The sequence below is a fragment of the Larimichthys crocea genome, chromosome III (assembly GCF_000972845.2).
Source record: "Larimichthys crocea isolate SSNF chromosome III, L_crocea_2.0, whole genome shotgun sequence".
NCBI classification, from domain to species: Eukaryota; Metazoa; Chordata; class Actinopteri; family Sciaenidae; genus Larimichthys; species Larimichthys crocea.
The window spans coordinates 2291717-2305044 of NC_040013.1; the positions used below are offsets into that span (position 1 = coordinate 2291717).

General features: G+C 41.1%; 2 protein-coding genes across 9 annotated transcripts in view; both read left to right on the forward strand.

The window, feature by feature from the left end:
- unm_hu7912 (un-named hu7912) lies at positions 1-7577 on the forward strand. Its single transcript, XM_019276618.2, has 2 exons — positions 1-423; positions 2976-7577. The coding sequence occupies exon 2, from the start codon at positions 3027-3029 to the stop codon at positions 6237-6239; it is 3213 nt and encodes a 1070-aa protein (XP_019132163.2). The 5' UTR covers positions 1-423; positions 2976-3026; the 3' UTR covers positions 6240-7577.
- Positions 7578-11063: 3486 nt separating this feature from the next.
- gapvd1 (GTPase activating protein and VPS9 domains 1) overlaps positions 11064-13328 on the forward strand; it is a 30154-nt gene continuing 27889 nt past the window's right edge. For 5 of the 8 annotated variants that reach the window (XM_019276571.2, XM_019276577.2, XM_019276598.2 and 2 more), the window contains exon 1: positions 11065-11261. The gene's annotated coding sequence lies outside the window, so the exon portion shown is untranslated. Of the gene's footprint in view, positions 11262-13328 lie in introns of all 8 variants that reach the window. The other 3 variants (XM_019276592.2, XM_019276607.2, XM_019276584.2) reach the window with 2 other exon arrangements.

Genomic DNA, 13328 nt, shown 5'->3' on the forward strand with positions numbered 1-13328 from the left:
AATGCCCATGCAGTTGCAGTCCTCAGGGCTCCATATTCAGAGATGAGATGAGACCGCATTGCTGCTCCGAGACTGAACAGCCTCCTCCAGCTCCATCCTCCCTCCTCCTCCTCCTCCTCCCTCCTCCCCATAAAAACACGCACAACCACGCCTCCAGAGGCACGCGCACAAGCGCAGGACTCAGACACACCTCCTCCTTCCCCTCCATCACACACACACAAACACACACACACACACACACACTCACAGAGAAAGGCATAAGCGAGTGTGAGAGCATCGCTGGGTGGAATGGACAACATGTAAGGCAGCCATGAAGGACGTGCTCTGCTCCGGGAGGCTCACGGTGCAGGTGCGCTATGGATGAAGCTGCACCTCACGGAGAACACCGCGTCCACCGCATCCGATCCACTCACCGGCGACACGGTAAGAAGGTCCCCCCCCCTCCTCCTTTCCATTCAAACCTTAACATTTCCAAACTTAGCCGAACTCATCCTCCCCCTTTTTTGTCCTGGCTTGAACCCGCTGCTTCTTTTCTTTCCCCCCACCCCGATAAATGATGTCATTCCGGGCTCCTCAAAGGCGTTAGGTCAGCCACAAAGGATGGAGGGCCGTCCGTGCCGCAGCACCAAAATAAAAGAGGTGCTGGAGTGCGATGGAGCAAGAATTTGGTAACGCTTCGAGGCTTGAATGCGCCTCGGTATGGCCCCCGCGGGGAGGAGGAGATCAGGCGGATCTGCATCACATTTGTTATTGTCTGCAAAACCTCGAGTACAAGTTTGTGTTTCCACTCACAAATCGAGCAATCAGATGAATGTGAGCAATGTGCAATAAAAACGAAGCAGAGGGAATGAAGATCATCGCTGCGTCCTGCGATAAGGTCAACATAAAGTCGCACTTGTAGTGTCACAGATGGATGGAGCCCACACAGAGGAGCGTTAAAGCAATTCATTTCAATCACGAGTCCATGTTTTCAGGCTGAGATTGTGCCCTCACTGTGCAACTCCAGGAGTGTTTCATGGTTTCTTTGCTGTGTGCTGTAGCCATGGAGACAGTATGTGGCATGTGGTTTTATACTTGTGCTAGAAAGCGTAGTCACCCCCCCACTCACACACACACACACACACACACACACACACACACACCCCCTATTGAAGAACCTCGAGGATGAGTAGAGGAAGGAATGCATTTAGTTCGAGCATCTTCTGTCCTCGATGTGAACAAGTATCTTTAATCTTCAGTCCTGAATCTGTGTGACAGAAACATATCGACACTTTCCTGCAGAAATAAAGTGTGTCAGTGGTGACCTACCGCAGGACCTACATGATAAATTCTAATATTTGATTAATCTCCTGAGGCGTTCATATCCTGTAACATTCCCAATGGGATTTGTATAGTAGCAGTGCAGGGCTATTTTTACAGTATCCTTGCAAAGCCATTCATACAACAATAGTGGGAGCTATTGTTCGTATCCGTTAGTGTACTAAAGCTGTTTAAGACAGATAGATTGTGGTGGAGAATTACTCACCGAACGTTCACCTGCCCACCTTATTAGACCTATTTTTAGTCTGTGTAATAAAAAAGAAGTCTCGTCAAGGTCCCTTCCAGCTCTGTTGACAACTCACCTCGTCCATTTAAACCCAGAAGAAGAGGAAGAGTGAAAGCAAGGTGGATTTAAGTGACTTTATTTCTGTTTAGTAGTAAATGACACAGATTTGACGTAAGTGATTGTAACCCCAGCGGCGATGGAACAGCCAGTAATAGTACAGCATGTAATCTGTATTTTTAAGAACAGCAGACTGAAACACTCACACACGTAACAAAATAACAAGGAAAGCTGATATTGTATATGAAATTAATCATTTTGCCAAAGTGGTCTAGTATTTATCTGCAAATTCAGATTTCTACATGTCTTTTTAAATCAAATAAATAATCCTTGCATGCAACTGTAGCTTGCGGCATCTTCAATGCAAGGAGGCCGAGCGAAAACAGCGAATAACAGTGTTGGTTTGTCTGTCGAGGTCGGTCGTGTGTGAACAGACGTGATATTTAGGTGTGTTGTGGAGACATGACGGGGGGAGATGGCTGGTCAGTCCTCTCTCTCTTCATGATGAACAGATGGTAACTCAGGGTTAGATCGTGGGTGGGTGCCAACAAGAAAGACCATGTGTGTGTGACACAAATCCATTGTTGGAATGGTTTTCGTCCGTAATGATATTTACTTACTAAAACACTTTGAATGTTCTCTAAGCTGAGATTAACAGCAGTTGTCTGTATATTATTTATTCATAAGAGGTGAATAATTCAAACAGTAGGAAACATTTTTTGAAACAAGTATAAAAACTCAAGTTAACCGTTTATAATTTATGTTAATTGCGAGCCGTCTAACAGAGGTTACAGGATTTGATAAAAAATAATAAGACATATTGCACTAATGCAATAAAATCACTTTAAATTTGTCTCCTGTCTTGGATTATATTTAATCAGAAGGAGTTTAAATATCTTTCATATCATTGTCTCAAATATTTTTATGTTTTTAAGTCAAATTAAAAATAAATCTGGCATAATGTCATGTGAGTTTTGTTTTGCATTTCCCTATAATAAAAAAAATCTTCTACTTGGCAGCGAAAGAGCACATGAAGAGCTAATTTTATCTTAAAGTGTCTCCAGACTAATTAAAATGAAAAATGATGTTGTGGCTGTTGGTGTAAAATTAACTTGGTTAACTACCTTTTGTTAAATTTCCACACAGTCATCACTACAGGTATCTGTGTCATGTGATCGGGTCGTTGCTTACATCTGACTCAGCTTTATAGACGCTTTAAAGTATTAAAAATGATTTTTAAAACGTGTTTAGAGATTTAGTTCACATCAAGTATGAACTGATCCGACTGACATTACTTTAACTCTTCGTACCAGAACCTCACACACATTTGAATTGTTTAAAAGTGTATTCATTTATCTCTTTCTGTCCGCAGGCTGTGTGATCTTGAATCACACTGAATGGAGAGCAGTGAAGTTCCTTTAAGATGACACGAACGCATCCCCCTGATATACTGGCATCGACTCTATATCAGGACTTTACTCTGAATCCCCTTACCGACCCCTCCATTTCTCTCCACTCCTCCCGGCAATGTGACTTGAAAATGATCGACAAACCAGAGATCATCAACAAGAGACACTGCCGTAGCTTTGACTTCATCGAGTCACTGGATGACCCGCAGTCTATCTCTTCCTCAATGGAGTATCCATACAAGAGGGCTGAGCATCAGACACTAAACAAAGATCTAATGTGGAATGGACTCGATCAACCGGGGCACCTTCGCTTTTCATCTCCCGATCTGTTCAACACCAGGCAGTTCCAGCAGCACACCGCCCAGGACAAAACCAGCCATCTTACATGGTCAGATTCTAAAAAGAGAACAAGATCTAAAAGCGCTCCAAGAATTAAGGCCACCCTTACTCCCGTGCCCATCTCAGTGTCGCCTCCAGGAGCCAGGAAGGGGAGGGATGCACCTCAGGCTGCATCGGATACCTTAAGGACTTCTGAAACACATCGAGAATCGTATTCCTCGAACAGGGCTTTTTTGAATGATGTGCATCCTAACAAACTGCAGCCTCATTCTCCCCTCTATGTCTCAGACTGTTTCGAGGAGGATAAAGCAGACAAACCAGCCATAACTCCTCATGTCAGGTGCCGTGTGGACATTAAACCAGATGCTGCTGTACTGCAGCACACATCTAGGCAGGTTCCCAACGTACGGACTGAGCATCTTTGGCAGAGATACTCCCAGGCCAGCAGCAGTAGAGGTCTGTATGTACCACGACAGATTGTCTCCTCACCAACGCCCACTCCAAGCGAATGCTACAGTGGAGATTTTAGACAAGGATACCACTATACCACCAGCATGTCTCCCATCTCTTACCAGCATCTTGACATGCACAGAATGCCGTCACCAACAGCACCATATCTAAGTCAAGAACAAAGAGCTTACTCAAACCCTAACATACCAACAAAGTTTTTCTACACGGAGGACCCTGTCCGGTATCCAGTTCATCCCTATTCTAGAGCATACTATCAGGATGATCGGTCCAGTCTAACCAGCCACGGTAGTACCATGACCAGTCAGTACGATCCAAGGACTCGATGGGTTCACACCCTTCCTGTCAGGTCATATTACACAGACCATCTTTCCAACAGAGAGCCAGCACACTCTGTATATAGTAGGCCTTACTCTACAAGTGAAGCAGGATCATACTTTTCTCAAACTCCACTGTCTAGGTCTTATTATGGAGAGGACAGCCGGTTCAATCCATACCACATGAATAGCTCAAGGTCGTTTTATTCCAAACCGTACGGCTCTCCTGAGGAGCCGTACTTTCCACTGAGGCCGTATCATACAGAGGGTCGTCGACGCCCTCGGATGTCCCAGGCCTTTTCAGATGACTGGTATCGCTCAAGTATATCTGGTTATTCTAACCAGTCCTCTCAGCACACACCACCAAGAGTAAGCCAAGACCCCACCATACCCCCGTGGTTTACTAACAGTTGTGTGGAGACAAGTAGACTAGGGGCAGAGGTCAAAAACCACTCCAAGTCTTGGGACAATATTCTGTATCCACGGCAAAGCAGAGAGCAGTCAGTGCCTCGCGGACGGAGCTATGAGAACCTGTTCTACCAAGCACGGAATGGAGCGTCCGCTGATGTTACATCTCAACCTGTAATACTGAACCTCTCAAGTTCACCAAGGCGCTATGCTGCCCTTTCGCTCTCTGAAACCTCATTAGAGAGGGGCTCAAGCAGTCCGTGGAGGAACAGCAAGAGCGGGCACTGGTTTGTAACCCCTGAGATCACCATAACAGACAATGACTTAAGTGCTGGCAACAACAAGCGGCGCGACGTGCACTCAGTCAGCTGGGATATGATGGACGGTGACAAGACTCCGTCTCCAACAGTGATGCATCAGAAGCAGCCATCCAACACGGAAGACATTAGCAAAGACAGGAAACACAACAACTTCTCGCTCCAGCAGAGTCTAGAGCAACTGGACGAACTCTTAGCTGATTTGGTCGTCGATTACAAACCACCAACTTGCAGAAAGTCAAGTGTAGACCTTTTAGACCAGCTAAAACAACTAATTACTGAAGACGGTGACAAAGACAGAGGATCTTCTGGACTTGAGAACTTAGGATGTCTGAACACTCAGGTCCCATCCTCTAAATCCAGCCCTGACACCGTCAAAGACCCTGACAGTGGATGTGACGCTTTACAAAGGAGCGCAGAAGAATGTTCTCCAGACCACAGCACAGACGAAGATGACACCATGGTGTGTGCGAACAAGAAGTGCAAACGGATTGAGAGCATGTTCAACGCCTGCTTGTACTTCAAATCATGTCACAGTTGCTACACTTTTTACTGCTCACGAAACTGTCGCAGGGATGACTGGGAGACCCATAAAGAGACCTGTCTGTACGGTCGTGTCAACAGTGTGTGTCGACACACTCTTAAGTTCTGCAGAGAGAATTCAGAGATCCACAAAGCCTTCTCTCGCGTTGCTAAAGCTGGGTATCTCTCCAGAGGGAGAGGCGTTCTCTTCTTGGGTTTTGCTAATCCAGAGACAGCTGACAACTTCCTGCAAGTTGGGCTCGAGAGCCTCCTCATGTCTCCCACATACTTGTCTCTCAGAGAGCTGGATGGCTTCAAGGACAACCTAGGTGAATACTGCAAAGAGCTGCAGCTCGCAGGTAATGAGTATGACCCCAATGAATGTTTCCTTCTGAATGTATCCGTAGCTGTTGGTGAACTAGTGCCTAACAGACCTTCACCGAGGGTCCAAGCGCCAACAGTTCGAAAATATGCAAAGGTGTCCTTGGCCTCTTCGAGCCCTGACAAAAAGGTACTCAAGAAGGATAGCGAAATGGAAACTCTCATCCTCACTCCACCTCCAGGCACACCTGACATTGACAAGGAGGGGGAGGAGGGAAGAAAAGCCAGAGAGGTGTGCTTTGTCAATATCCAGCGTGAGCTCAGGACCAGGGGAGTCTTCCTTCGTCACGAGTACCCGAAAATCTATAATCAGCTGTGTGAGTTTGTGGAGAGCAACAAAAGATTCACCCCCACTACGATTTACCCGATAGATAAGAGAACGGGGAAGCAGTTTATGTGCATGATCATGGCCGCATCCGAGCCAAGAACACTGGACTGGGTGGGCACGCCTCATCTCCTGGATGATATTATATAGCATAGCACTAAAATAAATAAAAATAACGATAATGATGTCAGCTACACGAAATGTACATACTGTAAATACATGGTGTGGTTTAGCAAACTGAACATTGGTATGTGTATATATGTGACCAGTCTGTCTCTCTCTTACTCTTATTTCTCTCTGTTTCCACACACACACACACACACACACACACACACACACACACACTTTTAAAGGCTGCCCTATGTTGTTATTGGCTTGTTTTGATCCTGTTGCACTCAGAAGAGCTGATAGCCTGCATGTAGACTAGGCACAAACCCACTTATCCAGGTGTTTAAGATGTGAACATGTATGATCTGTACAGTTTCTGCAGACGATATATGAAGCACACAATATTTATGAAGTACACATCTCATCGCCAACACATAATAGTAGATACAGCCAGGTCTCATATTGTAACAGTCATCCACTATTGATTTCTCCAAAAACGTTATACCAGAAGTTTATATTCTAACTTGTTACGGTGGTTGTAATATCACAACTGTTTATTAGTACTTAAGTATTATTTCCTAAGTATACTGTAGTTGTGTGGATATTTTTTTCATTATTATTATTGCTATTAGTTATTGTTTGATAGACGAAGAAGTACAATCAAACCACCTATTTGTTTCCCCATTTCATTCCAGATTTTGGGTTGGAACTTATTCCATCTTGTGATAAGACTTGATGTCATTCTTGTATAAATTGCTTTGTTTGAAAGTGGCCTTCAGTCGAAAATAAAAAAAAAGCATTTGACACAAAGCAATGTATAGGTTTAGCTATTTCTAAAGGCTCGACAGCTCTTGACTTAGGTCGTTTGAACTACCATTGTAAATGAACAATTATTTTGCTCAAAGCATGTTATTTATATTCAGGTATTTTAATATTGATATTGCTTATAATTAAATTTATTATGTTAACGAGATACCATTTGATGCTTAGAAATGTAAGAGGTATATATATTGAATATTAGATCATTTGAACATCATGACCTTGAGACCTTATTGTAACTAATACCACAGTATGTTCTTAAACAATATGCAATAAAAGAGCAACCTTAACATCTATATTGTAAAATCCTATTTTATTATTAAAACTAATATTCCCTTGGAGCCGAGAGCTGCAAAGACTTGCACTAAAATATAAATTATAAAATGAGAATGTTCCTAACACAGCTGCAGCACTGTACCCAGATGTGATGACATGCCTGCTTCCGTTGCCATTGTTGACTAATCTAAGGTTGCTCTTTTACTTGATTATATATCTTTGTGCAAGACCTTCCTGAACTTTCTATTTTGTGATGTTTATAACCCATATATAAATATATAATAAATGGAATTTAACGAGTAACCTTGTGGCTTTGTGTTTCTCTTTCATGGCACTCCTTATCATGCAGATGAGAATACAGTTCCTATCAATAGGACTGATGGTGTTAGGGTTACATGTCTGAAAACAGCATCCTGTTTTTATTATAGTATAGTATTACAGTATTACAGTACAAAAATAAAGACGTATGAACCCCTTCCTCCTCTACAAGGTAGACATGGGACATGTACATTATGTAAAAAGTCAGAGTAACTTCATATTTAGCTTTGTATTTAGGTATATATACATATATTTGAAGATATTTACACAGCGAGTCAGTGTGTTTATGACATAAAAACATGTTGTTCTTGTAATTATGTATGATACTTTTAACAGTTAATACAGGTTTGGAGCACATTTCTAATTCAAGCTTTTAATGAGATGTGGCAAACTCATTCTGAACATATTTCATATGTTTCAAACCTTGTCTCTATAGTTTCAGTTCAGGTACTGGTTTGCTGGTTCGAGTTTCAAACTGACTGTTTCCTGGAGACCCCCCACCTCACCCCTCTCTCTCTCTGTTTTACTATAAGTGTGCTGTAGCATGTCTGAGTCATGTTACTGTAACAGGTCGCTTTACAATAATTCCTTATGTGTCTTTCTTCTATGTTAGACCACCACCTAGTGGAATAATGCATGTATTACTTTCTCTTTTTTTGGAACACACACACAGTTTATGACTTGCTTTATGTTAATTATTCATTAAGACAGTGTGTGTGCAGCATGACCACATCACTGATTGACTCAGAATGTGTCTTTGTTCACTTCTAATGTATTAATATCCCATATTTCTGCGTTCTGCTGTCTCCCTTGACACATTTCCAATCAGTTTATCAAAATTAAACATTTGATGGTTTTTTCTTTGGCCTGTGTTTTTGTATTACATTATAATATCACAGTAATGTCAAGGGATGATGTCCAGCTAAGTAAATAAGTCCCTTTATCCAGGGTAGATCGAGATACTAAGTCAAAATGTGTTCCAATCATTTTAAATTAAATTAAATTAAAGGTAAATGTTGACGGCCGTGAACACACAAAGCTGATTTCAGTGTTTATATGGGTAACTAATGACTGATCTAAGAGAGACTTAAAAAAAAAGGTGAAACTCTCCTTTAACAGCTTGAACGTTTTCCTGTAATGATCTCATCTTGGCAGCAGAGAACAGAGTTACAGTGTGTGTGTCGCCATATCTTGAAATCCAGTTAAGTCAGCTTTATTTACAAGGAACATTTGAGAACATATTACGTATTGCACATTTTCAATAAACAAAAATACACAGTGTCAAATTATAAGAACTGGACAAAATAAAACAGGAAGAATTCATGAGACAAATCATGAGGTATTATAACAAATTAGATTTGTCAGATGTAAAATCCAGAGACAGAGAGAAAGCTATTGTTCTTTTCAGTGTTTCTCTGAGGGATCCGGCTCCGGCTCTGTTTAATCTCAGAAACATTTATTTCATTGTTTATCAGCTCTGAATGGTTGGCAGCATTGCATGTCTTTCATGTTTGAGGTAATAATACATCAAATTTATTGTCTTATAAATGAAATAAAACATGAATCCAGTGTTACAAGATGAGTTTTGTGACATGGGATCCAGACAGATTTACACTTATTCAGAGTCAAAAATCTCAAGTACACAGAAAGATATAAATAAAAAACAATGATATAGTCATGATGACAAAAAACACAATTAAAGTTCCAGTGTGTAGAATTTAGTTGCATCTAGTGGTGTGAAAAGATCTGACTCCCTAAAAAAAAAAAAAAAACTTCCCATCACTATTAGATTTTCCTTTTAAAACAGACAGAATTTGTTCTCTTACATAAATAACATGATTTTTTTCTGTTATCTATTACTGCCAATTTGCTGTATATACTTTGTACAATATATTTTATTTATTATTGCTATTTTGATATTTTATTGTATAGTTTGTTCTTTATATTTTTATTCTTATGTTGTCTAACGTCACTGTGTGTAATGCTGCTGCTGCACTGTAATTTCCCAGCTTGGGATAAATAGTAGTATATATAAGTATAGTACAGTCAGGGGCGCTGCCAGGAATTTTGGGCCCCATGACTAAAAAAATCAAATTGGCCCCCCCTCTGCACAACTGTTGTCAGCACATCTCTAGTAGAACCTAACTATCCCATCAAAAGCTTTACAGAACTCTAATTAATTAAAAGTACAATATTTACTCGCGTCTTGTGGTTCAATACTGGTACTAGCACAATATTTACTGCTGCTGATTTGTACATGCATGCACTAGCACAATATTTACTGCTGCTGATTTGTACATGCATGCAAGTCTGATTAAAAAGATTAAAAGCCAGCATACATTTTTATTCAACTTTTACTCCCAAAAACACGTAAAAACTATTTATCTATCTATCTATCTATCTATCTATCTATCTATCTATCTATCTCTTTCTATCTATCTTTCTTTCTATTTTTCTATCTTTCTTTCTTTCTATCTATCTATCTATCTATCTATCTATCTATCTATCTATCTATCTATCTATCTATCTATCTATCTATCTATCTATCAATGTTTCTTTCTTTCTATCTATCTATCTATCTATCTATCTATCTATCTATCTTTCTTTCTTTCTATCTATCTTTCTTTCTTTCTTTCTATCTATATTTCATTCTTTCTATCTTTCTTTCTTTCTATCTTTCTTTCTTTCCATCTATCTATCTTTCTATCTTTTTTTTCTTTCTTTCTATCTTTCTATCTATCTTTCTTTCTATCTTTCTTTCTTTCTTTCTTTCTTTCTTTCTTTCTTTCTTTCTTTCTTTCCTTCTTTCTTTCTATCTATCTTTCTATCTTTCTTTTTTTCTTTCTTTCTTTCTATCTTTCTATCTATCTTTCTTTCTATCTTTCATTCTTTCTTTCATTCTTTCTTTCTTTCTTTCCTTCTTTCTTTCTTTCTATCTATCTTTCTATCTATGTTTCTTTCTTTCTTTCTTTCTTTCTATCTTTCTATCTATGTTTCTTTCTTTCTTTCTTTCTATGTTTCTTTCTATCTTTCTATCTTTCTTTCTTCCTATCTATGTTTCTTTCATACTTTCTTTCTTTCTTTCTTTCTTTCTATCTATCTTTCTATCTATCTTTCTTTCTTTCTTTCCTTCTTTCTTTCTATCTATCTATCTATCTATGTTTCTTTCTTTTTTTCTTTCTTTATATGTTTCTTTCTTTCTTTCTATCTTTCTTTCTATCTTTCTTTCTTTCTTTCTTTCTATCATTCTTTCTATCTTTCTATCTTTCTATGTTTCTTTCTTTCTTTCTTTCTATCTTTCTATCATTCTTTCTATCTTTCTATGTTTCTTTCTTTCTATCATTCTTTCTTTCTATCTATATTTCTTTCTTTCTTTCTTTCTTCCTTCCTTTCTTTCTTTCTTTCTTTCTTTCTATCTTTCTATCTTTCTTTCTTTCTTTCTTTCAGTGTGAACCTCCCTCTCTGTGAGCAGCCCTTGCGCATGCGCTGTGCGCCGCTCTCCTCGTGATGACAGCTAATGACAGCGCTGCCGCAGATCAGTGACTGAGAGGCGGCTAACCTGCGACCAACCACCCGCTCTGACCCGACAAACCTCCGCATCAGCCGCGTTTGGAGGCAGCCAGAACACCCAGCGAACGCTAACCACGCCGGGTGAGTCCCCGCAGACACGTCGGGCTTCACGTTTACGAGCTTTTTATTTTTGTGTTTTTGCAAAGCTAAGCTAACGCGGCTAACTAGCTTAGCTCGACTAGCTTAGCTCGAGTTTAACTTGGTTAACGCTAGCCTAGCTTAGCTTAGCTTAGCCCGGTTTTCCTTTTTCTCCCGGGTTAAAAACACAACAACACCCCCGGTGCCAGGTGTAGTAAGCACCTGTCGGGTTCCTCTTAGCGTGGAGCTAACCTGGCGTCAGTTACCGTGAGTTCACCTGACGTTAGCTCGGTGGTTAACGGACGGTAACTCCGGACCTGTCCGTGTTTGTGGCTGAAATCTCAGCTGGCACAGCGACTGAACGTTACCGACACGTTTAAAAAACGTTTTCTTTTGGTTTGTGTTCGCTGCCTACACCCACCCATGGAGCCGGAGACAGGAATGTGTAAAGTTGTTGCCAAATAACTTAACCAGAGTGTGTGTGAGTGATATTAAAGCTTATAACAGCACACTGACATTAACATTATAAATATTTAAACACCGTTAATGTCTCTGCATCCTGTGTCCACTGTTATTACTGTACTTGATCAATGTTTGCTGCTTTTCTGTCCATTAAATGAAATGTTTTTACATTTTTTAACTCTCTGACAGACAAAATAAGCTCATAAAATCTCACTTTTAGCACAAATACTCGTCAGATATCACTTTACTCATTCCTGTGTTTCCATGTTTCAAAGGTGGTTTTCACACATTTAAATTTTCTTCAGTGTTACAATTAAATTTACAAGTGGGCTGCCACAAACGATTATTTTCATAGTCGACTAATCACCGATTATTTTTTCGATTAGTCGACTAATCGGATTGTACGTAAATTGACTGTCCCGGAAAGAGGCGGGTTGGCGGGCGCTGTAAAGCTCGCAGACGGTGCCGTGAGCCACCTTCGCCCCCGAGTAGAGTTGTCACGATATTAAAATGAGTAACCACGATACTATACCAGACAAAGTATCGCGGTTCCGGGTATTATCGCGATACTGCGGCCTTTTTTTTTATTATTATTATTTTTATAAACTGCAATGTATTTGTACAAGTTAGTTTGAAACAACGACGTTTGTTTTTTAAGCAAAATTAGTGTTGCCACTGACGAAGACGCCACGGCAGACTCGCTGCTCGGGCCCGGTGCTTCTGCCATGGTGAGTGTGTTGTCTCGTGTCTGGGCGAGACAGAACTTTAGCTTGTTGTTTGTTCTGAAGCGAGTTTCTATCGAAGCGGAGCTGTCTTCGCGGAGTTCGTTCTTGCCGGCAGAAACACACGAACAGCCAATCAGCTAACAGACGGGCGGACCCAGCGTGCGGAAACAGCCTATCATATCCCTGGACGTCACCAGTAACAGGCAAACAGCCAATCATTCAGCAGCTGTGTAGTTCGGTTGCGGTTCCATGTTGGTTTGTTTACAAAGGAGTAGCATGCAGTGAGAAGCCGGGAGGAGAGCAGAGGCGGCCGCTATGTAGTGGACACTGGCACCGGTAGTATAGTAATCCACGGTAGTACCGTCGTGTAAAATTTCTAGTATAGTAGCGACGGTTATGGTTTGGCACCGCGGGGTACCGTGTATACCGTGGGTATCGTGCAACTCTACCCCCGAGTCTTTCCATGCCGACCCAGAGCCGCCGCGGAGCAAATGCGCCGGGGAGAGGTCCCACGAGGGGATCCTCCCGTACTGTCCGGCCGTCCCTGACCCGCCGAGTTGAATCCCCCGGGCAGACTTGCGTGGAAGTTGCGGAAAAATCTCGGTGATTGGTTAAAATTGCAACACCGCCCTGAAGTTGCGTTAAAGTTGCAAATCGACTACTAAATTAGTTGTCGACGATTTTGTTCGTTGACATAATCGTGACTAATCGTGGCAGCCCTATCTGAGACCAACATTACACACACAGCCCCTTGTAGTTGTGAGGATATGCTCAGTTTATTTTGGGTTGTTTTGGACAGGAATCAGATGAAATAAGCCGTTGTGTTGAAGAGGTTAAAGCTCAGATGATAAATAATGAAATGCCTGTTTTTTTAATTGTGACC